Source organism: Hyperolius riggenbachi, chromosome 2, assembly GCF_040937935.1.
Source record: "Hyperolius riggenbachi isolate aHypRig1 chromosome 2, aHypRig1.pri, whole genome shotgun sequence".
Classification (NCBI taxonomy): Eukaryota; Metazoa; Chordata; class Amphibia; order Anura; family Hyperoliidae; genus Hyperolius; species Hyperolius riggenbachi.
In genome coordinates, this window is record NC_090647.1 from 210,002,554 (window position 1) to 210,029,048 (window position 26,495).

The following is a 26,495-nucleotide window of genomic DNA, read 5'->3' on the forward strand; positions in this document are numbered from 1 at the left end:
TTTTTTGTTTGAATACTCGAATTCCCTATAAACTACACAAGCCATGCCCACAGGTTTTCAGAGAGCCAAGGCACTTTCAGACAGTAGCAAGGGCTCATGGGAGCTCAGTCTGGGCAGGAGGAGGGGGAGGTATTACTAGCCAGAGATTTCAGAGACAGAGGGGAGGGGGGAATTAGGTTTTTTTGCTCAACATGCAGATAAGCCTGCCTCTGTGTAATGTTTACAAACAACATGGCTGCTGTCATTGTATCACAGGAAGAAATAATCATATTCTATTAAAGCTGTTCGCAGCTAGATTTGCTGTGTAAACTATCTAAACTTTAGATAAGATATATAGACAAGTTACTTGTTATAGTTTTTCATCTCGGATCCGCTTTAAGTAGATGGGCATCTCGTCACGATGCAGTTAATGCAGTGCAGGTTGATTTAAACTGTTCCACCTTAACCAAGCACTGGAATAATCCACATTTTGCTATTTTATTTATATTTCAATGAATTTAGATCTTAGTACGTATGAACTGGCTACTCAAGGTTATTCAAAACCATTCAAGGGGCAAGATTCTGACCACAGTGCGCAAAGGAGTACCGTACCGTACAGTTATTAGCCACTGTGACTTCAGTAAGCTGAATTCTAATATGTAGTCTTGAACGATTGCTCTTTGCTCCTGGAACTGTTTATTGAATAAGGTTGACTGTAAAATAATGCAGAAGAGGTAATTACAGTTTTTTATAGGTGTGCCCAGTTTTTTTTGAGAGTTGTAACAGCTTTCTTAAGCTGATAACCAGCTGTATGTCCGGCTTGCCCTGTGGTGTACCAGTCATATGTGAAAGTGGGTGGTTGACACCTCCCAGATAAACTCAGGGTGGCACAGCTTCAGTATTACATTTTCAGAATAGGTTGTTTCATTTCAGAAGCCGCAACACTTTATTTTGGAGCTATGCTTGATCCCTTCTTTAAACAAAACAAACAATACGTTTAGTTGCTAATTACCACCTCCGGTGGCACACTTGTCTTTCGTATAGTTGCAACAGTCTATTGAGTGGACCAACTGACCTGGTCTTTGCTGAACACTTATTTTGCTTATTTCTATGAAGAAGGTATCCTGCATGGTCCTCAAATGAGGGTTGTTCTTTTTTTAATTAAACTGCCTATTCCGAGGAAATAATATAATTACTCACCTCTACATCCGCTTTCTTACATTTACACTCCTTCTCCACCTGCAGCTGGCTATTTATGAACTTGTGGACAGCTGACAGTACCTTATCCACTTCTTGTATTATGCCACCTTCATGGTCACAGAATACATTCACAGTCAGGGAGCGGGCATAGTCCTAATGCCAGCCTGCACAAAGGAACTGCTTTGTTCAAGTTATAGTCCATTTATCTACTATATAATATGTTTTATATGATCTGTTATAAATTGTGCAGTGGGTATGCAGACTGGTGGAATAATTTGTAGATTGTAAAACCAGGATAAATTAGTTTAATTTTATTTTAGTGCTAAGCTAAATAGTACATTTTGCATTGATTGATATTTTTCTATGTATTTAGACTATGGAAAAATGTCTCATCACTTTGACCATTTCATCTTAAAAATGGACTTTAAAAAAAACAAAACAAAACTATGCATTATAATAAAAATGTATAATATAATTGTATATTGAATAACTGTACTAGATTTGGATATAGGTACACTATAGTCTTATGTCGACTGTTACTAAATTAGTCAGTCTAGACAATTGAAATAATATTGCAACATGAATAGTCCCGACTTACATGCAATTGACTTCCATGAAGACAGTAGTTTTTAGGAACTTCTTTTTATTTTGCTTGATTCATTGCTCCTTTTTGTTCTGTAATGTGCCATGCTAGTCTATGAAGAAGCTGTAACACTAAGCTGAGACCTCTGGAATAGGCATGAACCCTTTCCCAGAATGCATTTTGGAGCCACAGTCAATGCAGTCTTACAAAATGCATTTACATGCTAGAGTAGTTTATATTTCCTCCTGGCTGCTTCGTCTTATCTCATGAACAAGTGACTAATGAAATCGACAAAGCTTTGTTCTCCTTTTTTAACAATATTTTCTTTTTTTCCTCTCTTCCCATCACCCCTCCTTTTGCTTTTTGTTTTGTTTCATGTTAATGTTTTGGTTGTGGCTTTTTTCCTGTCCTTTTCTGTTCCTCTTTTGTTCTTTCCTTCCATCTTTGCCTCCCCCCCCCCCCCCATTGCCATTTCATTTCAACCCATACATCATCCTTAGCATGGCAAGGCACTGACCTGATGCATAATCACGTCTTGGCTGATGATGACCAATCAAGTCTAGACTCCTTGGGTCGTCGCAGTAGTCTTTCTCGTTTGGAGCCTTCAGACCTCTCCGAAGACTCTGACTATGACAGTATATGGACAGCCCATAATTACAGAATGGGGTCTACTTCTCGTAAGAGCTGTTGCTCATATATCTCTCACCAGAACTAATGCACTTCTAAACTCTTTTCTTAACAAAATGTTATACCACAACCTACTTTTTTTCTTAGATGTTTACTTGTGTTTTATGTCCCCTTTAATGTAATGTTTTAAACATTGAAGTAGTTACTTTATATGTGTGGATCCAGGTTCTTTTTTTTCCCCCAAGTCAAAGAAAAATAACATGCAGTATGTCTGTCTACAATAGAAAAATGTACATTGGAAATATACCTCACACTCTTGTAATGCTTGCAGTGAGTTTAGTTTAGTTTTATGTAAGAGAATGTGAGGTGTTTTTATTTTTATTTTATTTTTTTTTACAATGGCAGTTGAAGCATTCTGTCTTTGATGTTTCTTTTGAAGTAATAATTGTTTGTGCACTTTTATAATTTGACAAAAATGTAATCCTACAGATTCGTGAGGAGCTGTTGTGAATATATAATTTTGTATAGAGAGACTTCATATTCTGCTAGTTGTGAAGGCTAAGCAGTTGTATTGGAAGTCCCCGCTGCACCCACCAGGTGATTGGCAGCAAGTAGCATTTACACAGCTGGCAGTTGGTAATAATACAGCACTTGAAGCTTGAGCATACTCGGAAGCAACTAAATATCGTGTCAGCTGTAGCATCATTTTAGTTTTGTCGGTTCTTTTTGTTATATTTTGAGATGGATGTATATATTTTGCAGTATTTAAATTATTTCTGGTTTTGAAGGAACATGCCATAATCCTCTGCGCAGTGCTGCCAAGCAAAAATACTTATTAGAAAGGGATTTTAGTAAAAAGAGTGTAGGAGGACTGGAGCTCTCAGCCAGGCACTTGCGCATGCGCAGTCTTAGCTTTTACCCACTTCCAGCACACTCACAGGTTTAGGATGGGAATAAGCATCAGTCTTGAGCCAGATTATTTTACAAGCAGGTCTTGCAATACATCTATAGGACAAAAATCTTTTCCCATCTCCTATGTTGCTGATGCTGTGGTAATGGGACAACAAATGAAAGGAAGAAATGAAAGTACCTTCATTTTCGCGTTTTCAAGACTTTCGTGGAAGATGGCATAGATTTAATGACTTCACATACTTCCACTGCAATATCGTGCATGTGCTACCACTAACTCAGCTGTTATTGGCTGCTCAACAGTGATCACTACGATCGACAAGCGATCATAGTGAACAGGAGCCAATTGCTATGGATACTGCTCAGTGAGGGGAGATGTCAGCTGTTGGCTTAATCTTCCCTCTCGGGTGCGCACGATCGTGGCGGGAGCGCCGGCATAAATCATATGCTGCAGGTGGCGTAAACCATACGCCGCATCAGAGTTAGGCAGCCACGTTTACTTGCCGCAGTCCCCAGAAGGTTAAGAACTATGCTACAGCATAGAAATCTGTGCTCCATGTGTCTGGATAGGAACGGGGATTTATAGCAGCAAAGTATTATTCCTTTTCAAACAAAATAGAAAAAAGGGAAATGGGCAAGTTCAAAGTTGGATTTAGGCCTTGTTCATGCTGCACCACGAACGCAGCAGATGCAGAAACAGAGAGCTAACCGCATCCGCTCAGGATGCACTGGTGTCATTCACATACCTGTAGTTTTGCATCCGCTGCATTCGTGTCTCCATCTGTCTGCTTTGTCATGGTGTCCCATGCTTCTGCTGGGCTCTGATCTGCTTTGGACCAAACGGTGAGTGCCAGGGGCGGCAAAACTAAATCCACTGGACAGATGTGTCAGTGTTTTGCATGTGGCAATCAGCTGGAACAGACACAGTTTGCTCTCATAGGCTTCCGTTGCGGTGTAAAATAGTTGTGAAAAAATGTAGCAGGTCCTGCGTTCCAGAAAATGCTGTGTCTTTTCCTGCAGTGTGAATGTGCCCTTAGTGATATATACAGTATACATGTTGATCTCATCTTGGTCCATTCACTTAACCTCCCTGGCGTTCTATTAAGATCGCCAGGGCGGCTGCAGGAGGGTTTTTTTTTTATAAAAAAAAAAATATTTCATGCAGCCAACTGAAAGTTGGCTGCATGAAAGCCCACTAGAGGGCGCTCCGTATGCGCACTTCTGATCGCCTCCGGCGATCAGAAGTAACAAGGAAGGCCGCAACGAGCGGCCATCCTTGTTTCGCTGTCCTCGTCGCCATGGCGACGAGCGGAGTGACGTCATGGACGTCAGCCGCCTCCGATCCAGCCCTTAGCACTGGCCGGAACTGTTTGTTCCGGCTGCGCTGGGCTCGGGCGGCTGGGGGGGACCCTCTTTCGCCGCTGCACGTGGCGCTGCGGCGGCGATCAGGTAGCACACGCGGCTGGCAAAGTGCCGGCTGCATGTGCTCCTTTTTATTTGATAGAAATCGGCCCAGCGGGGACTGAGAAATCCTCCTGCGCAGGTTACCCCGAGCTGAGCTCGGGATAACCGGCAAGGAGGTTAAGCTAGTTAATACTTTTCAAGTATATTTAGGTTTACATTTAACCAATTCTGGACGGTGGTAGTTGAAAGTTACGCCCCAATTATGTCTGCTTATCCCTGCCAGGGCGTAGATTTCACGTTCCACAAACTTTGCGCCCGCTGATTCCGTTCACGTCGATGCCGCGACGCTGCATCCTGCTCGCTGTGCTGCCACGCTGACAGCAGAGCTCCGTCTCTCGGACAGGAGTAAATTTAATTTGCTCCTGACCTTGTGATCTCTGTGAGCCAATCACAGTGATCTCTGGTCCTTAAAAGGAACCCAAAGTTTTAGGCCAATGGAAACTGCCATATTTACTTCCTTTTAGGGCTCTTACACAGTGGGACATTGCGTTGCAGGGGACGTTAAGGTCGCATAACGTTCCCCTAACGCAACGCATGGTTGCGCTAAAGGTGGACGCTACATAGAGCCGCGTTATGCGGCTCTTAGTGCGCCACGTTTTCGTTTGATAGAACTGGCAATGATTCATATGAATCATTGGTAGCAAGCAGAGAACCGAGAATGATTAATATGAATCATTGCAAGCAGGAAGAGTTTGATTCATATGAATCATTGCTAGCAGACAGAGAACCGAGAATGATTCATATGAATCATTGCTAGCAGGAAGAGAATGATTCATATGAATCATTGCTAGCAGCCAGAGAATGATTCTTATTAATCATTACTAGCAGGAAGAGAACCGGCATTGCAGTGCAGTGAATATTAATTAGCCATGTGGCTAGGCAAAATAGCGGACTCTCCCCTCCTCTCCTGCACACAAAAAACAACATTACTGAGCATGTGCAAACAGTCTAACGCGGCTAAAACTGCGTATAACGCACAGCATGCTGCACTTTCATAGAACGTGCAGCGTTACAATGTAATGCAACGTGGGCACTGTGAACAGCACATTGATTTTTCATTACTGTGAGTTGGGCTGCGTTACAGGCTGCTCTAACTTGCGCCTGGAACGTCCCACTGTGAAAGCAGCCTCAAACAATATCAGTTACCTGGCTTTCCTGCTGATCTTTCTGGTCTGTAGAGTCTAAATCACTCACCTGAAAAAAGCATGCAGCTAATCTTGTCAGATTTGTCATAGATCTCTGATCTGCATGCTTTCTCAGGGTCTACGACTTAAAGTATTAAAGGCAGAGGATCAGCAGGACAGTCAGTCAAAGTGCATCATTTAAAAGGAAATAAACAGGTCAGCCTACATCTTCCTCTCACCTCGGGTTCCCTTTAAGGGGCCAGAGACACAGCATATGCAAGTGGCTCAATTGTTGGTTTTTATTTATTTTTTTTAAACGCCTCTAAGCATACACTACTTCACATAACCTGCGTGGCCCAAAATAGCTTTCCAATTCAGTTTTCAGTCAACTGTGAATGTTTAACTCAACCAGAAAGTCTTTAAATTTTATTTATCCCATTTGGATATTATTTATTGCAATAATTTTGAAACATTTCACTGCAGAGATAAGAATATATAAAACAGATCCTAAGAAAGATGATTGTAAGCATGTCTTGAAAGAAAGTGGTCGGTGGGAGCGCTGGAAATATAAGCCTAGGCTCATGAAAACGAGGCATAGTCTTCTGGTGCTCTTTAGCTCTGCATTTTCCCAAGGTGCTACAATTTAACTGTTTCTTGAGACTTGGCCAGTAAATTGAGCAATGGGATTAAGTTAAGAAGGAACTGCGTAGGTTGACTGAAGCCAAGTGTCTTAAGTCATATGGAATTTGTAAGAGTGCCTTTTACTCTTATATAAAACCTTTTCAAATTGACACTTGATCCATTCAGAAACGTGAAGGGGTCTTGGTGACATCCAACCCAAAAATCTCACCTTCCTGGCTAAAAACAGGGTCTTTTTCAGAAAAAAAAATTAGAACTAATTGACCAATTATCTACAGGTTGTATACCAAATATACTGAACTCAGGGATTAGGCTTAATGGTATATGCCAAGCTTTTGAAATAGTATGGAAAACATCAGCCCAAAATGTATTTAGGTGGGTAGTGGTTCTGTAAAGTAGACTGTGTACTGGTGCTGTGGTGTTTGAACATAACGTATGTGTATGTTATAACATCAAAAACTGGCTGCAAATAAAAATGAAAGCATGCCATTTCAAGTGACACTGCTACTTACAAATGGCTTGTGCAACACAGATGGTCATAATAGTCCTGTCTGGCAACCAGTCAGGTTTCATCTTCAATTGGCTGTCCTTAAAAAAATGCTCCATTTTTGTTGCAGTTCAATCCAAGTGCCCTACTAAACCTTTTAAGGCTGGTTATGTAACAAAATTGTGTATAATGAATGAAAAAACACAATTGTGTGTGTTTGGTACCCCCCTAAAATGGCTCTAAACTGAAAAGCTAAACTGCCTAATACTTAACATACCTATCATAGTGCAGCAAGCCTCTTTTCAGCTTATTGATCTGTTTCATGGCTGAGCACTATGCCCTGTAATGGGCAGTGTGCTGCACCTTATTGTACCTGGCACTCAAGGCTGGTCAGGCACCCCCCCTGCCTTTTACTGTACCTTTATTTTAGTGTAACTCTGCTTAGGTAGGCATGCATATAGATGTTTCAAAGTGGACATTTTTAGATTTGCTCTAATTACACCAACTTTTAGCTAAAAACATTTGCTACTGATCTTTTTGAGTCCTTTTATTGCTTCAACACTTGTATATGTCAAAATGGCACAGGAAAGCACTGTGCTTCTAGTATACTGATGAGTTTTGTCTCTATGTGCAACATCTACCCTGGCACAATTCCAGTACATATCATTCCTCAGTGGAGCCAATTAATGAAGTTTGCCATATTGCTGAATTTGTTGAAATTTTATGTCAGACTTTACAGTTTAATACATTGGGCTTTGCTGTCTTGATTCCATAACTCAGTGAAGCTAGCTGTATTTAGTATACATATTGCAAAGATTGTAGTCACAATGTTTAAAGTTCTTCTCCTTAAATTTCACTGTTCTGTATATCTCGTCTGTTGCACTTAATTAAATTGGCATAATTCTAAAAATGTTCATAGACAAAAGGTATGAAATAGTATCTGTTTAAATGATTAGACTTTTAACATAGGTACAACACTTCCTTTGCTTTATGATAGTTCTTGTCTTATCTGACTTTTATCCTTTAAATTCTGCTTGTGTGGAGGGAATACAGTTGTAGAAGCTTTCCAGTGAGCATGATATTCTTTAGTGTTTTATTTCTGTCTTCAACTATTAGGTGTCTTTTTCATGGTAATGTAAATCTGACTCTTCCTGCCCCAAACTAAGCCAAGGTCTAAACCAGGACTTCCCTACCCTCTCCTCAAGTATCAGGCCTGGTGCACACCAAAAACCGCTAGCAGATCCGCAAAATGCTAGCAGATTTTGAAACGCTTTTTCTTAATTTTCTGTAGCGTTTCAGCTAGCGTTTTGCGGTTTTGTGTAGCGGTTTTGGTGTAGTAGATTTCATATATTGTTACAGTAAAGCTGTTACTGAACAGCTTCTGTAACAAAAACGCCGGCAAAACCGCTCTGAACAGGCGTTTTTCAGAGGGGTTTGCGTTTTTCCTATACTTAACATTGAGGCAGAAACGCATCCGCAATCCAAAAAATGCCTCACCCCGGGAGGATTAGTTTCTGCAAAACGCCTCCCGCTCTGGTGTGCACCACCCCATTGAGATACATTGACCAAGCGGATCTGAAAACGCTGAAAAAGCCGCTCGGTGTGCACCAGCCCTCAGTAAATGTTTTGTGGCAATCCACAGAGGTAGTTGAGCAGCTCTGTTGAGACACTAATTACCCCACCTGTGATTGTGGTTTTCTGAAAAACATGTACTGTTGGTGGGTGGTACTTGAGGGACAGTGTTGGGAAGCCCTGGTCTACACTACAGGGAGTATTAGTTACTATATACTGTAGAGCTAGTTTTCTATAGGCTTGCTTTAATGTTGGCAGCTTGTGGCCAGATATTTGTAGATCATTAATATGGCCATCATATCATTTCTAAAATATTTAATCTACATCTACTTTGATAGGTAATCCTCTCACCGACGAAATGTGTCCATTGGCTGCTTTGTTGGAACTCTCCAAAGAGCTTCAGCATTCAGCATAGTTTTCCTCACAGCAAGGTTTGCTTTAAAACAATGCAGAGAGTACTGTTTTTATGTAGAGTGCATTCACTCATGGCAATAGAACAGCTTTTTGGCTAATCAACCTAGTTTAGTAAGAGGCGATTAGTTGCTGTGGGCTTGTTTGTTGTAATGATTATCCATTTTGCCCCATATGTCTTGGAACTGCTACCGATTCATCACATTATAATTAGTGACTGGCTTTAATCCATGATGGGGGTATTTGCCAGTTAGTTGTCATTCCGTAACAGTATTTTTATTTCACTATGGTAACCTCCTAGTGAATGTGTTGTAATAAAACTCTACAAGGTATAGAGGAGATGCAAGCAAAACTACAAGGCCAGTCATAGTTTACTTGACTCATTAATGGTATTCATGTAAAGCGTTCTTCTAAATACTATTTTTTTGTTTATGATCGTGGTTGTTTTGCACTACCCCATTACAGGTGACTTTTGCTCACAATTTCTAAACACCTGCTAGAAAATGAATATATCGTGAAATAGTGTAATAATGCTTTATTTCCAGAGAATTTGTAAAGATTTAACAAAAAACATATTTAGTAGAAGTTTCATGTCTTCTGCAGAAGTATAGCTACTGAGCCACTTTCTCCAAACACTCGAAAAAGGTGGTAGGTTCATTAGTTGCAGCAATTTGATAAAAAGCAGTATCCTCAGTATGGTATTTTATTTGCCACTTAAGATGTATAAGTAGTCATTGACTATTTCCAGAGTGCAGAGGTTGTATATTAGTTCCACAGTCTTTTTTTTTTTTTCCTTAACATTTACCAGCTTTTAGAACATCCATCTTGGCTGACATTAATTGTTAGGGCACTTTCACACTTGCCAAATTGTGCACAGACTAACCAGCAAGCTCATGGTGACCCAGAACTCATTGGAGTGCACAAATTGTGCACAAATGCTATTTTCTGCATGCACTACTGATGCGCGGCATGTGTGGTGGGAGTCGTGCTAGAGCCACTGATTCAAGCCTAAAGCAAGTTACCCCGACGGGAAATTGTGTGTGTCGTGCAATAAGATGTTCTTGGATGCATTACATCACTATGCAGGGAAACTTTCTCTACTGTGAATGGTAACATAAGTCAGTGGACTTTCATGTTACCATGCATGTCATACACATGTGCACACCACACGGCGGTGTGAAAGGGTCCTTGCTAGGATTACTTATTTTTAAAGGGACACTTAAGCCTTGTTAAAAAAAAAAAAAAAAAAAAAACATTTTTACTCACCTGGGGCTTCTACTAGCCCCCCTGCAGCAGTCGCGTGCCCCTGGCAATCACTCTCGGATCCTCCCGTTCCTCGCCGCCAGCTCCTTTTGATTCACCAACAGGCCCGACGACGTGTAGTCTTCTTCACGTTCCTGTCCACAATAGCGCTATTGCAGACGTGAACGTGAAGGAGACGCGTGGCCAGGTCTGTGCAGGTGCAGCAAGCTTGTCGGCCAAAATCTAAAGTAGCTGGCGTCGGGGGACAGGAGGTTTCGAGAGTGACTGCGAGGGCACGGGACAGCTACAGGGGGCCCCAGGTGAGTAAAAATATATTTTTTTTACTAGGCATAAGAATTCCTTTGACCACTTCAGCCTACAGTGTCGTTTCACCTTATGCATCCGAGCAATGTTCACCTCCCATTCATTCGCCAATAACTTTATCACTACTTATCACAATTAATTGATCTATATCTTGTTTTTTCCGCCACCAATTAGGCTTTCTAAATGCATTTTAACAGGAATATTAAGAAAAAATTGAAAAAATTCATTATTTCTCAGTTTTCAGCCATTATAGCTGTAAAATTCTACATGCTATCATAATTAAAACCCACGTATTTTATTTGTCCCGATTATTATACCATTTAAATTAGGTCCCTATCGTAATGTATGGCGCCAATATTTTATTTGGAAATAAAGGTGCATTTTTTCAATTTGCGTCCCTCACTATTTACAAGCTTATAATTTTAAAAAGTATAGGAATACACTCGCTTGACTTGCATATTAAAGTTCAGACCCTTAGGTAACTATTTGTTTTTTGTTTTGTTTTTTTATTGTAATTTTTTTTTTTTATTAAAAATTTTATTTGGGGTTTTTTGGAGTGGGGAGGTAAACGGAATTTTAAATTAAATTTATTGTGTATATTATAAAAAAAATTATGTAGGTGTAGTTTTACTATTTAGCCACAAGATGGCCACAGTGAGTTTTTATTTTCCATCTCGCTTGCAGGAACAGAACGTGTGATGTGGGACATAGAAAAATCTCGGTTTTTCTGAGAAAGCCGTCGTTTTTTCTTAGGGGGACATAGATCCATGAATGGGATCTGTATTCCCATTCATTGATCTCAGGGGCCGGGTAAGGTGGTGGGAGCGCACGCAGCCCCGCAGCAGCTGTGCAGTCTATCTGGATGGATATATCTGTCCAGATAGACCGAAGTGGTTAACGGCTATGGCACATGAGCTGCCCTTTTTGCAGAGACTTGTAACTGACTACAGTACGTGTCTATGCAACAGCATGCTTATTTATTTCATAATATTAATATGAGTTACACATTGGGTATGTCTTTGAAAAAAAAACACAAATATTTACATTTGCTTCGTCTCCTAAAGGTGGCCATTAATGATACAATTATTGAAACAATCGATTTATATGATTTGAATGTAATCGCAAATTAATTTTGGATCGATACCATTAATCTGATCGATTTGGATAGCAATTTTACTTCTGTTAGTGGGCCAGAACCATCGATATTATGATTGAATAGAGAATCAATTGAAGGATCGTATCGTTAATGGCCACCTTTAAGCTTACTGTTTAGATTCCCGGTTGGACACACACTCGGTTGAACATGGCACAGAATTAATAATTAGTGGGCTAATTCCTACATTCTTGTAAATGAATAAAAACTGACTGCTTGCTTCTCACACCACCGTATGCTTGTATCAGTATACAGTACGAAGGCGTGTGAAGTCTCCATAGAGTCTATTACTAAACATTTCACAATGGACAGAGAGGATTTTCTTCTCTTGATCAATGTTTTCCTGCAGTTCAGATACTCTGAAAGTATTGATATTGTGTATTCGGTATTACTATAAGGGTTCTTGCCAGCTGAAACTGAGAATGTTTCAGCCAGTGTAGCCAGAAAATAAATGTTATACTTTGATCCATGGTCAAGTATTAAAAAAAAAATGCAAAGAACATTTTCCATTATTGCACAAATTTTCTTTCTTTCGCATATGATACAGTCCAGTGTTTGCAAATTTCGAGAAAGCTGCCATTATTTAGTATCCCTCACAGCTGCAGGGGCTACCTTCTGTATATAATTTGTAAAGCTTTAATAGTATCTTTTTGATGATAGGTGCCCTTTATGCCTTTATATTATTTAGGCATCCATAGAGTGTGAAGATTTAGCTTTACATTTTCACTTTCGTAGTGTATGTTCTGAAAGCTTTTGTACCCTTTGGCAGTGTTAATAATCATGATTTGCACTGGGACCTGAAAGTATTCTGTACCTCTTGAAGTCTCTTTACCTGCAGTATAATTTTTGTATTATTATTATTATTATTATTTATAATTAAAGGTGAATAGAGGACTAAGCCTTTATTCACAGCATTCATATTTGATGCTTTATAAAAGGAAGCTGATAGGGGAATTGGCATTTCCAAACTAGTAAACAACACTTTTTTTCCCCTAGCACAGAACCATCTCCTGACTAGGGATGATCAATGCGATGCAAATGATTCTGAAATTATGCAAATTTTTATACAAATATATGCAGTTTAAAAATGGAAATTTGGGTTTAAATTGGTTGGTCCGTTTTTAAACTGCATATATTTGCATCAAAAGTTGCATAAATTAGCATCAACTTAAAAGAATTTACATACCTTTGATCATCCCTACTCCTGACGCCACCCACTTTCTCTTTCTGCGACTGAGAGGTCAACTCTTGCGGCCAGAACTGGAAATGCCCAGGGGCCTAGGCAATTGCAAATCTATTATGGAGAAAAAAATGGTTAATGTGCAATGTACCGTATGTAATTTATTTCATAATGTCCCTAGTGGCTGCTAGACTGGCAGATATTTGTAGGAAGTAGTCTGAATTGTAGCCAGCCAAGTATCTAGACCTCATCACATAAGTGACCCTGTGGGAACACCATTTTAATGTTAAATAACAGGCACAGTGTCAAAATCAAAAACCTGTTTGTCTCGCGATTTTTTTTTTTTAAACCGTTATGCTGGCCATACACGTAAAGCCATTATCCAGCTAATTGCTTTTCTAAATGTATTTGTCTGTGCAAAATATAACAGTAATCTGTGGAGAGAGTGACTGAGAGTTTGATCATTTTATTGAATGGGAAAGCTGGATTTTCTTTTATTTGGCTTAATCAAACTTTTTAAAGAATATGAGCAACTTCTCTAGAAGTTTTTGTGATTTACGTTTATATATCCATTAAGGTGATTGCATTTAAATCTGTGTGGCCAGCATAAGGGGATGAGAAATGAGGGGGTGTAACTATGCCATGATAACTAGCATAGAATCCTACTGGATTTACTTTAACATGTCATGGAAGAAATATCATATAAGGGTGGTATACTTTACATTTTATTTATTTATGTTCTGTATGACTTTTTGAGAGAGTTTATCAGTCTTATTCAGTAATGTTAAGAGTGATGTAACTAATTTCTTGCTGCTAATCAGAATTATTCTTTCACTCATGTGACTACTGTGAAAATCTGATTGGATTCTTAAGGTGACTACTTTGACACACCCTTACTGAATAAACACAAGTGCTTTTAACTTCTTTTTTTTCCGTTGAAAAGTATCTGTGCATCTTATTGTGAACTGTTACATTTTGTTTTCTTTTAGGAACTTACTTACATGTACTATTTGAAAAATCTTCAACAGTTCTATTTTTGTGTGAGTTAGTGAACAATTTGTTTATACAATTCTGTAACATATATACATAGAAATATACATATATCCATGTACATAGTTCTATATTAAAACAAGGGCATTGGATCCAAGTTAGTGGTAGAGAATGGTCTAAATTCTTTCCCACCTGAATGAAATGGTCTTTGTAACACTGTATTTCTCATGCATTATTAAGTGCTCATCTCTGTGTTAAATGTTTTGGTATCTGAGACAAGCACATTACCCAGTGTTCAGTGGTGTAACTTCCTGTGCATTTCATCTACAGAAGGGATAAGCCATGTCTGGTAGGACATTGACTTCTTAAGATGACAAATAAAAATGCAGATGTATTTCTGAATGTTGTATTGTACAGTACACATATGCCTTGTGGTTGAGTATGAAATTGAAGTTTTTGTTTTATATAAATAAGCGACGTGAGCGAGAATGCGTTTGTGTTATGTACAGTTAAAATAAATTTTGCCTTTGCTAGTCTGTGCCTTCATAAGTGAATTATTACTTGTGTAGAGTGAATTCCACAACAGTTCATTCTGTTCTCCCAGATCTATATTCTGTAATGACCATTAAAAAGAGGTATCAAAATTTCATTTGTAAAAACTAAAAAACATTATCTTGAATTGCAGACTCTTGGTTTGCTTTAGTTTCATTTAGCCAGAAGAATCCAACTCCTATACATCTATTTAGGCCTTCGTTATTATCTGAGAAAATTCCAATTATCTGGCATGGTCAGATCAAATCTTGGCTCAATGGTTCCTTGGATCTCGTGGTCTTTACCGATTATTTCGACTAAAATCTGTCATATTTTCTTAGTTTTTGGTACAATTATAATTGCATTTAGGAGAGTGACTAAGTTTAGTGGAGATGATATCTTACCTAAAAGATGCGCAAGGTGCTTTCCCAAAGTATAAAGAATTTTACGGACCACTATCGTGAAAACATTTAAAATTTAAAATACATGTAAATCTATACAAATAAGAAGTACATTTCATCCAGAGTAACATGAGCTATACATTACTTTTCTCCGATATTGCTGTCATTTACCGTGGGTAGTTAAAATCATACAAATCTGGTTTTGTTTTAGCCTATCTCCTCATGGGGGATTCTCAGTTATTTCTTGATTTACAAAAGCACTTACTGAATGGTAGTTGCACGGGCAATCTGCCAAGATGTTGTGCAAACAAGGAGGGAAGCTGGCTGACATCTTTCTACAGACCAGGAAGTGTTTTTATAAAGAATAAACATAATACTGAGAATATCCCACAGGGAGACAAACTAATCCAAAATCTTGTCAGTTTTGTCCAATGTCTACTACCTACTGTAGGTGACAGCAACAGAGGTGGAAAGTAATTTATAGTGCATTTTACTGGAAGAAATGTACTTTTTTATGTTTTTTCATTATTTTTTTAAATTTTTCATGCTAGTGGTCCATTAACAAAAATGTTTGGGATCTAATAAACGTTCTTGTGCTTTACAGTACGTTCTACAGCTATTTTCTTCAGTTTTGATCAGCAGTCATGCTTAAACCCTGTGGCCATTTATTATCAGGATAAATAGTTATCACAATTCCAGAAGTAAGATTAACACCTTTTTTATGCTGCACCCCAAGACACCAGCACACTGCTTGAATTTCTACACTAGCTGATGCTTTCAGAAGCGGAGTCCATTTCAGTAGATTCCAACTAAATGACTAAGGATAGTGAAGATATATTAAGATGTTTTGGCAGAATACTACTACAGATACGGTTTATGTATACAAAATGTTTAATTTATACTTTTAAGTGTAAGACCCAAAATACATAGGCATTATTGTTGCACCGGAGCCAAGTGACAAATATTTGTGCTTAAACCTCTCCTGAATCATAGTCTTTCTGGATTCTGTTATGACCACTCAAATGACAAAAGATTGTGTTCACTATCATTCATTATTAAAAGTGTGCACAGACTTCAGGTAACAGTCAGTCTGTACAGGCATCCTCCATCTTATGTGTCCAACTTAATCCAAATGCCGTACAGTCAGCCAATCTAGGTACAGTTGATTCACTTTATTATGAACACCTGCTGATATTCAGAGTTACAGTACCTAACTGCACAGATGGTAGCCACACACTATGAGAGTGACGTAGTAAGATGTTGAATGGTTGATAAAGGTAATTATCTGTTTCTCCAACAGTTGCTGACGGGTCCATTGCAATAGATCTGGTCGGCTAACATGTTGATTGAAGGTGGCCCCAAATGTGTTTAATTGGGTAATGGTCTGGGAATTTTGGTAGCTATGAAATTTAGCTCAAAAGGTGACTTCTCAAGCAAGAGACTCCTCTGGCAGATTGCCCGTGCTTGTCTCCTCTGCATTAAACCCTCGTGAGTATGGGTGCAGTCACAAACCATCAGCTGTGGAGCCCCATTTACAGCATGGTCATTTTTAACACACGTTTGGAAGATCCCTGATTCATTTGGACCGTGAATTTGCCCCATGGTAGTTTTCTGATTGGCTAGCACCACCCTTCACAGCTCACATTCACTTTTCACATTGATGGCTCATGCCCACAGTTACCACATAGGGTCTTCAAAAAGGTTCCATTCATCCACTTACAGTCCACTTTAACCACAGTTTACCATGAAACATTCACAAACTCCACCATTTGTGAAATGCTGCGACCCTTGGCCTAGTAGTTGTTGTTCATGCTTTTTCCATGTCACATCAATTCTTCCTCATGCCACAGTTGCTATATAGGTAACTTGCTGACATCCCACCTTAGAAATCAACAGTCTGTGCATGACGCATGCACTGACTGTGTCCCTGGTGGCAGAGGTAGACTGAGGCCATAATAATGTGACTCAACTGTGTGTTTTTAGGTGATTGAATTGTCCTTACAGATAGCATATTCCACTTCATCCCCTCTTGATGGGAGAGAACATGTAGCTTGACTCGGCTAGCTGAGCATGAACCATCACTGGCGGCATTGCCATATGTTGGCTAATCTTGTCAAAAATGATAATTTTGACTGACAATTTGGAGATGGTCAATGAGATGCAAATACGTCTAAATTAATGTAAGATTATGCAAATTTATGCAACTTGATCATGTTCCAGTCGAATTTCATCTTGGCAGGATTTGATTGGTTAATTTTAAAACTGCATAAATTTACATAACTCGGCATCAACTCGGAATTATTTGCATCTCTTTGGCCATCCTTACTGACTACGAGTCGTGTGTGTACAGGACTTTAAAGTGACTCTGAACTGCAATATTTATATAAAGTAAAGGTAAGTCTGTCTTACTTGTCAAGCTCCTCTACTAGTTTTTAAAGAAAATGCTGTTTACGGAGCTCTGCTTGGTTCCATACAATACACGAAGTTGAGAATCGGGAGCTCCCTCACCTCATAGGATCCTGCGCTGACTTCTGCTTTGCTGATGAAGCTGAAGTATGACATCGTTGGGAACATACCTGCATTTCCAGTACAATGAATATATAGGCAACATAATCTGCTGGGATTTAGTGGGAAGTACTAGCACGTAAGCCATTATTCTTTCAAAGCAGAAGTCACATTTCTGAACTGTAGCACTTCATGGTGGTGCAGGGTGATCACCAGATTGGTCAGACTACATGCAGTTGCAATTAACCAAGATGAAGGCATGGAAGTAGTTAGTCACACATTGTTCAAGATTACCACATATGGTATGTGCTTGAATTACGGTAGCATTGTGCAAACTTTTGACAATGCATTACTGTACTTGCAATAAATAAACTGACAGTTTCTGGCTGGCTTGGTTCTGTAGATCCTTTCTGCCAGTACAGTAGGAGTTGCTTCCACAGCACAGAGCAGATCACCTGACCTGCTAACCTCTGTAGTTTTGCTGAGAGAAATTAAATATCTGTGGCCAGCACTGCTGCTCAAGAGTGTCTTCTTCCCATATAGTCCCTCCTTGCTCAGTGTGTAATAAAGCATTTGACTCTTACCATATACACTACCCAGTTTGATTATAAAAGCCATGCATATTTCTCATCACCCTGACCTTCCTACAATGAAATATCAGTTTCACTGCTCTTTTATTTAACTGTTTTACAAATACACTGTGCAGGGTGTTGGAAGGGTAAAATACTTTTTTTTTTTTTTTTTCTTTTACCTGCTGAGCAGAGACCAAGAGATACGTTTTTTTTTTTTTTGTTTTGTTTTTTTTTTAATTGTAGCTGATCATGGGTCCGTTCCAATTCACTTTTTCTCCTACGTATTTTCCTAGGAGTTAATTTGTCGTCATGAATTTTAAAATGAATTTTGAGTGAAAAAGTACTGTCAACATTTTTCTGAGATTTTCTCTTTCATGTTGGTGGGTTAAAAAGGCTTTCTACTGATAAGATGTGAAAATATAACCTGTGAGAAAACTTTTGCCTGGTATACACCATGCAATTTCCCTTCAGGAATCGATTATTTCCAACAAGTCCAATCTGATTTCCGATTGTTTTTCTAATCAATTTTGTATAGAAGTGATTAGAAAATTGATCAGAAAAATGGGTGTACCAGGCATTAGGGAAAAGGTGACCTGGATCGGGCCCCGTGCTGGCTTCAAATAGTTACACTCGTCAACACAGGGAGGAGGTTGGCTAGGTCATCTCTGTGCATACAAGGAAGACAATCTGGTAGTCCTTCTCTGCTCATTTTCAACTACCTCATGTTGGTGATAATGGGATGAAAGAAGGGGTTGAATAAAGACAAGAGACCTGGTATGTCCAATAAACTTGCATTGCCATCTTAACAGGAAAGGAACCAGAGGAGTCGGGCAGCCAGATAAATTCAATGTGTCGTTTTTTGCAAAAGGAACAGACACACAATGCACAAAACATTGCCCAGATTTTTTTATGGCCCATCAGACAATGCTGAAAGAGAATTTGATAAAATCTAGCATTTTGTTACCCCCTCCCTTTTTTTTGTTTTTTTGTTTTTTTGTTCGTTTTTTGCATTCATGGGGAATGTTTATTCCACAAGGTGCTAGAACTCTATTATTGATTGAAAGGCTTATGCCAGTAATACACGATGAGATTTTTCAGTAGATTTACTGTCCGATCGATTTTCCGATCGCTTTTCATTCACTTCTCTGAGAAATCGTTTAGAAAATAAGATCAGACCTGTTGGAAATGTATTTATCGAACCATCTATCTGCCAAAATATCTCATGGTGTATTCCCAGCATAAGAACACAACATTTTTTGCACAGAATGAGGCTAGTCTGGTCATTGAATCGATCACACTTGGAAGTTGATTTACATTTAAGCTTACAGCATGGTTTCTCTAGCATGTAACCACATATTCATGCTTAAACAGGCTGTAGACCGCAGAGTGTTGGCCATAGGACTCTTGGGTCTGCTTATCATCACTATTAAATGGGAGGGATTCTGTTTAAACAATGCACTATATCTGTATCTTTCTGACTTCAGTAGTTTATAAACCACACACCAGAAACAAACCTGAGACTAGTGTAGCTAATTTGCAGGATTGTTCTGGGTCTGTGGCTTACTTGATGCAGAAGATGAACAGGACAGTCGAGGCATTGGCAATGTTAACAAGGAATAAAATAGGGCAGCCTTCTTCTCCCTCTCCCTACATGGTCCCTTAGCCACTGGCTTGTACATTTAACCTGTTCATGCAATGGATAAAGGGAGGGAGCTGCTGACACAAGTTTACTTGGATGGCAAAAGTTTCCTATCTCATTAATCATGTTCCCCAACATCACTCCTGGCTAGCTTCTGGTATATAGACCTTCCCAAATGCCTATTTTAGAGAAGTGTTTCTTAATATTCTTTTGACATTTAGCTCTTCTATTAAAGAAGATGTTTTCCAAGTACCCTCTGATGTGGGTAACATTACCGCAAGTACCCCTCGACATGTACTGTATTAGATACTAGATAGCTGTATGTAAATGTTTGTGAATTTACATGTCAGAATTGACTTTATTTATTTATCTTTTTTTTTTTTTTAATTTCAAAACGAATTATAACTGGTTAGCTGAAAATGTCAAATTCCTCAACATAATCTCATCAGGGATATGCATAGAGAACCTTGTTTCTTCTACTTACACATGTTGACTCTGATTTGGTGCACAATAGGTCCAATGTATATGATGCATGGACCCCTTTCTAATGGGAAAGCATGGACTCGTTCACAGAAGTTTGAACTAATCCTTAAAGGACCCCTACAGAAAAACAGTAAGCCGTTAAAATCTGACAGAGCTGTCAGGTTTTGGACTAGTCCATCTCCTCATGACGGATTCTCATGGGTTTTTTTTTTTTCAAAGTATTTCCTGAATGGCAGTTGCTAAGTCTAACTCCCAAAATAGTGTGCACACGAGTAGGGAGGCTGGCTGGTATCTTACTATTGGGGAAGTTAACAACTACCGTTCAGAAAATACTTTTGAAAACAAAGATAACCTTGAGAATCTCCCATGAGGAGATGGACTACTCAAAAACTTGTTGGTTCTGTCAGATTTTAACTGCTCACTTTTTTTCCTCTGTATTGGTCCTTTAACCACCCTGGCGTTCTATTGAGATCGCCAGGGCGGCTGCGGGAGGGTTTTTTTTTATTTAAAAAAAAAACTATTTCATGCAGCCAACTGAAAGTTGGCTGCATGAAAGCCCACTAAAGGGCGCTCCGGAGGCGTTCTTCCGATCGCCTCCGGCAAGCATAAGTAACAAGGAAGGCTGCAATGAGCAGCCTTCCTTGTTTGGCTTTCCTCGTCGCCATGGCGACGAGCGGAGTGACGTCAGCCGACGTCCTGCCGTCTGCCGCCTCCGATCCAGCCCTTAGCGCTGGCCGGAACTATTTGTTCCGGCTGCGCAGGGCTCAGGCGGCTGGGGGGACCCTCTTTCGCCGCTGCTCGCGGCGGATTGCCGCAGAGCGGCGGCGATCAGGCAGCACACGCGGCTGGCAAAGTGCCGGCTGCGTGTGCTGCTTTTTATTTCATCCGAATCGGCCCAGCAGGGCCTGAGCGGCACCCTCTGGCGGTAATGGACGAGCTGAGCTCGTCCATACCGCTAAGGTGGTTAAGGTGCCCACTAATGAGACTATCTTTTTTTTTTTTTTTTTTTTTCCTGCTAACTTGTCAATTCTATGTAACATAGGGGGCTACCTAGTATACAATCAAAGTATTTTCACTCAGAGGAGGATCACCCACCAGGCAACCTGGGCAGGTGCCTAGGGCCTAGTGGGTGTCAAGGAGCCCACCTACCACCTTCTCTGACCTCTCTCCACTTCAACTTACCAAAACAACCACAAGGGGGCCCCAAATCTACTACCTTGCCTAGAGCCCCTTTACATCCTAATCCATCCCTGTATTCACTCAGTTTACCCTTCCACTGCATAGATTTGGTAAGATTGGACAGAAAGAAGATTGCATCATTAGTGGGCACCTTCAGAATTCCAGCTTTGTAGATAAGCCTCTAGCATGACTTGTACCTAACAGAATTGGTTTTGGTCATCTAAAGGGAATCCGAGGTGAGAGACTGGATGGATGTTGACATATTTCCTTTTAAACAATACAGATTGCCTGGCTGTCTTGCTGATCCACTGCTTCTAATCCATTTAGCCATCGACCCTGCACAAGCATGCAGATTAGCTGTTTCTGACAAAAATGTGACAATATTACCTGCATGCTTGTTTCAGGTGTGTGATTCAGATACTACTGACCAGAAAGATCAGCAGGACTTCCGGGCAACTGGTACTGCATATAAGGAAATAAATATTCCAGCCTTCATGTCTCTCACCTCAGGTTCCTTTTAACTTCATCATAAGACTTTGTAGCCTGTTTACAGCCTTCCTGAAAACGTCAAGGTCACGGATTATACATAGAAAAGCTTATCTGCATCCCATACTTACATAAAGGTATTTAATTTTGACATTTTGTAATGTGTTTTATAGCACATCGGATGCTTCCATACAATCTGTCTTGAAAAACTTCATGGTGACTTTAAAATTGGTATTATTTTACAGGCTGAAGTATATTTCGGGTGTATTCTCTAACCAAGATATTTGGAACTAATTGAATAATTGTATAAAGATACTCACTGTGTACATGAATGACCAAATCTACTGAGCAGGAAATGCATGTTTTGATGATGGTTTTAAAGAGACTCTGAAGCGAGAATAAATCTCGCTTCAGAGCTCATAAATAGCAGGGGCACGTGTGCCCCTGCTAAAACGCCGCTATCCCGCGTCTAAACGGGGGTCCCTTCACCCCCAACCCACCCCCCGCAAAAGTGTGTCGTAGAAAGGTCGCAGAATTTCCCTTCCTGGAGGCAGGGCTAACGGCTGCAGCCCTGCCTCCAGTCGCGTCTGTCAGCGGCGCATCGCCGCCTCTCCCCCGCCCCTCTCAGTGAAGGAAGACTGAGAGGGGCGGGGGAGAGGCGGAGATACGCGCTGACAGACGCGCGTGGGGCAGGGCTGCGGCGGTTAGCCATGCGCCCCAACCAGGAAGCGCTCCCCGGGTGTATCGAGGGGGATTTGGGGGTGAAGGGACCCCCGTTAAGCCGCGCTATAGCGGCGTTTTAGCAGGGGCACACGTGCCCCTGCTATTTATGAGGTCTGAAGCGAGATTTATTCTCGCTTCAGACTCTCTTTAAGTGTAACTTTTTTTTGTAAACAGGAAGCTGTACTAATAAGTAATGCAAGTATGCTGTTATTGATCTAGCTTCTATAATGAATGAGAGAGTAGAGCCCATTTCTTACATATAACTGTCTAATTCACCAGCACTTGCACTACCAGTACTTGCACCAACTTGGTAATTTAGTTTAGGTACTAACCTTAGTACTAGTCCATTAACGCTCTCCTGCCACCTCATTCAGTTTCATTCTGCAGCAGCACAACTGCATTTACAAAGATACTGGTGTTCAGCAGTATGTGGAAGTAGCAGGAGTAGCACGTTTTCGCAAGCTTTGTTAGCATGTCCGTTTTCTTAATTCTCAGAGTTAGCAGGGCAAAAAGCAAGGGGGTACACAAAGTGTTTTTGTACTGTAGCTGTATGTAACCAATTTCACTCTGCTATTTATAGTACCAGTAATGCAGCGAATTTGTATTATTATTATTTGAAGACCACTTGTCAAGCTTTCTGTATAGAAAATGTTTCAGTATCGGTGTTTAACCACTTGATGACTGAGGGTTTTCCCCCTTGTGGACCAGAGCAATTTTCACCTGTCAGCACTCCTCCCTATCTTTCGCCAATAACTTAATTACTACTAATAACAGCGTAATGATCTATATCTTATTTTTCTTGACACCAATTAGGCATTCTTTGGGAATTACAGTATGCCAAGATTTATTTTATCCTAAATGCATTTTAACTTGAATAATAATTAAAAAAAAGAAAAAATGCATTATTTTTCAGTTTTTGGCCATTATTGTGTTAAAATAAAATATTGTACTGTGTATAAAAGCCAGACATTTTATTTGCCCATTGATCCCAGTTATTGCAACGTTTAAAAAATTTCCCTAGTACAATGTATGGCGCCAATATTTTATTTGGAGATAAAGGTGTATTTTTTCAGTTTTGCATCCATCACTTATTACAAACCCATAAATTAAAAATTAATAGTAATATACCACCTTGACATACATTTTATAAAAAGTTTAGTTCACTTCCCTAAGGTAACTATACCTGCGGTCCCATTCATTAACTCCCCCTCTAAGCGGTGGTAATGGCGGTGCGCGGACGAAGGGAAGCGAACGTCGGCTGCATGCTGCTGCAGACTTGTATTCCCAGCCCTGGTGCATCCTGTCAATTTTGCAGGGTCATGAATATACTGCACAGCATGCAGCAAGTAGTTAAAGTATATCCACACTATTTAACTCATTCTTAGTGTTTTGAAAGGCAAGTTTTGAAAGTGCATTTAGTGCACAACTTTATGACCACATTTGTGGGTTTGTTCTATTTGAGTTACTAATAATTTTGGCATAATTATTTAATTCTCTACACTATGGGGCCGTATTCAATTCACTTTTTCACCTGAGTTTTCTCCTAGATGATATTTTCACAACTTGTCATAAAATGCCCTTTAAGCCCCAGCAAGCAAGAAAACCCTTAAATACATTTGATAGTACTTTTTCACTAACATTTGGATACTTTTTCAATTGTAAAATGTTGAAAATTTAGTTTAAAGAGAAAATGAAAATGATCTCCTAGGAGATAACTCAGGTGAAAAAGTTAATTACATATGGGCCTATGTCTGTAATTATAGCTGGATGACAGACAAATGAAGCTCTCAACCCGCTCCCAGTTACATCTTCCTCTTTCAATCTCCTAGAAAGTAGACATTTTAGAGCAATTTTTTTCTTTAAAGCAAAAATGGGAACGGGCCGAACTGAGCATAGTATTCGTTCACCTCCGTAAGGGTCCGTTCCGTTAAACTGACCAATTTTTACTCCAAGGTGAATTGGGCCTTATTCCTATTTCATTTGATAATACTGTACTGACAAGTGCCTCAGTTGATATTCAGTAAAGTGGCATTTGTTAGTGTAGATCCACTATATTCACTAACGGCTAAGTAAATGAGCATGAAGACTTGTTTACTACACTGTTATAGGCTTATTTAACCCAGAAGCTGATCAAGAAACCATTGTACTGCCAAGAAAAGAAACCCATTCAGTTGCAGTTTTTTTGTTTTACTAGTTAATTGAACAAATGCATCAAACAGCAATACGGATTCTTTAAAAAGGAAAGTCTATTATATAATCTTTGCCATGTGATATTGTATGTTTTTACTGCTACACTAAGCTGGATAGGAGGGTAATGGAAACTGGTTTTGTCAAAATTGCAAATGAATTTGTTGATGTTTACTGCTGAAGTAAAGTGCAAAGGGCATTATTTATATCAGCCAAGCCAACGCATCTGGTCTTGTAACAACTATAAATAAGATGAAGAATCTAAAAAAATACAAAGCAATATGCAGGCAAGTTAAGTGCTGCGGCAATCACCCTGGAGTCCTCTGATGGTCAATCAAAAGCAGACACTATCAAGTTGGTTCGGAGGTGGCATTGGAGTCTTTTAGATATGACAGACTTGAAGTGGGTGATTTACTAAATAAGATGTGAAGTTACACTGTTACTGTTTGTTACTGTTCTCTATCACTCGTAGTAAATCTACCCTAGCGTTTTGCACCTGCTGCATTGAGAGTTTCTGAGTAAGTTAGTGTTTTGGGTATTTCTTTTGATTTTTTTTTATTCTCTGTAGTGCCTTCATAATTCCATAATACTAAAGATTTTATATGAAAACCCAAAAGAAACAGGAGCAAACATAAAGGTTAAAAAGTAAGGGAAACAAATGGTTGGAAAGCCCTTCCCACAAAAAAACTTGCTATATAACGTGTATTTTAGAAAAGAAAAATTCTGTCATGTACCGTATTCTGGAAAGAACTGGTTTGATTTTCTGAGGTGGACTCCAACACCACTATAGTCATTCCAGCACTGGAGAGTTTATGCTGCATGCTACAGCCTCATCCTCATCTGTGTCTGACAGCAGCTCCTTCATGTTGGCTAAGTGTGTCAGTGTAATCAGACCCAACTTCACATGTTTTCAGATTGTAACAATGTTGTTTTTTTGTTTTACAATTTGTGTTTCCTTTTCAATTGCCTGTTCTAGGTAAGTCCTTAATGTAAAATGTTTTGAGTGTTGTAACTACATTTGTAATATTTGTCATTTGAATGCCATGGATCTTTAATATCAATGAATGTGATGACTTGAATTGATGCAGTGCGTATTTCTTCCCCATTTTTTTTCTCCAAAACTGCATTCTTACCTCATGTCCAATGTTCTATGCAAAGGGTAATCAGTTGCACTGGTCTCCTAGCCATAAGGTAACACAGGCACCACATTTTTGTATATAGCATTTTCTTTATCATTTTGTGTCTATATATACTTTTAGTACTAGAGATGTTTTCCCTTGGAAGATTACTACATCTCATTAAACCTAAAAAGATGGCTATTTCTTTTTTAAATATTTTTGTTAACCTTTAATTCTTCCTCTCTCTGCTGTCAGGTTCACGCAAAGAATCTGCTCCCCCAGTGTTACTCCCAGAGGAAGAGAAAATTATTGTTGAGGAAACAAGAAGTAATGGTCAGACTGTAATAGAAGAAAAGTGAGTACAGTCACATTATGGCTTATGTTTGTTCCTTCTTAGAAATTACTGCACCTTTTATCAGTTAGCTAAAATATATGATGTTATTATTATTTAATATTTGTATATCGCCAACATCTTCCGCATTACTGTACAGAGTATATATTGTCTTGTCACTAATGCTGGGCATACATGGGTCGATCTGGTGGCCGATAAGCCGCCGGATCGACCCCCGCGGCGCTTCTTATCACCCGCTCGGTTCACCGCTATTGTCCGCCCGCGGGGATCGAGCGTGGAATCGATCCCCGCTGTGATTGGACGTGTCGGATATGCTCAATCGAGCCATCAGGCTCGATTGATAATCCTCCCCTCGACGCCGTGTATGCCCAGCATAGCAGTCTCTCAGAGGGGCTCACAATCTAATCCTACCATAGTCATATGTGTTGTTTAGTG

The 26,495-nt window shown here is 39.6% G+C and overlaps 1 protein-coding gene across 7 annotated transcripts in view; it reads left to right on the forward strand.

The window, feature by feature from the left end:
* Positions 1–26,495, forward strand: part of ARHGEF7 (Rho guanine nucleotide exchange factor 7) — a 202,919-nt gene that overhangs the window by 169,056 nt on the left and 7,368 nt on the right. For 4 of the 7 annotated variants that reach the window (XM_068268051.1, XM_068268052.1, XM_068268053.1 and 1 more), the window contains 2 exons: positions 2,263–2,439; positions 25,964–26,063. In XM_068268051.1, coding sequence (XP_068124152.1) covers positions 2,263–2,439; positions 25,964–26,063 — 277 coding nt within the window. The remainder of the gene's footprint in view (positions 1–2,262; positions 2,440–25,963; positions 26,064–26,495) is intronic. The other 3 variants (XM_068268055.1, XM_068268057.1, XM_068268056.1) reach the window with 1 other exon arrangement.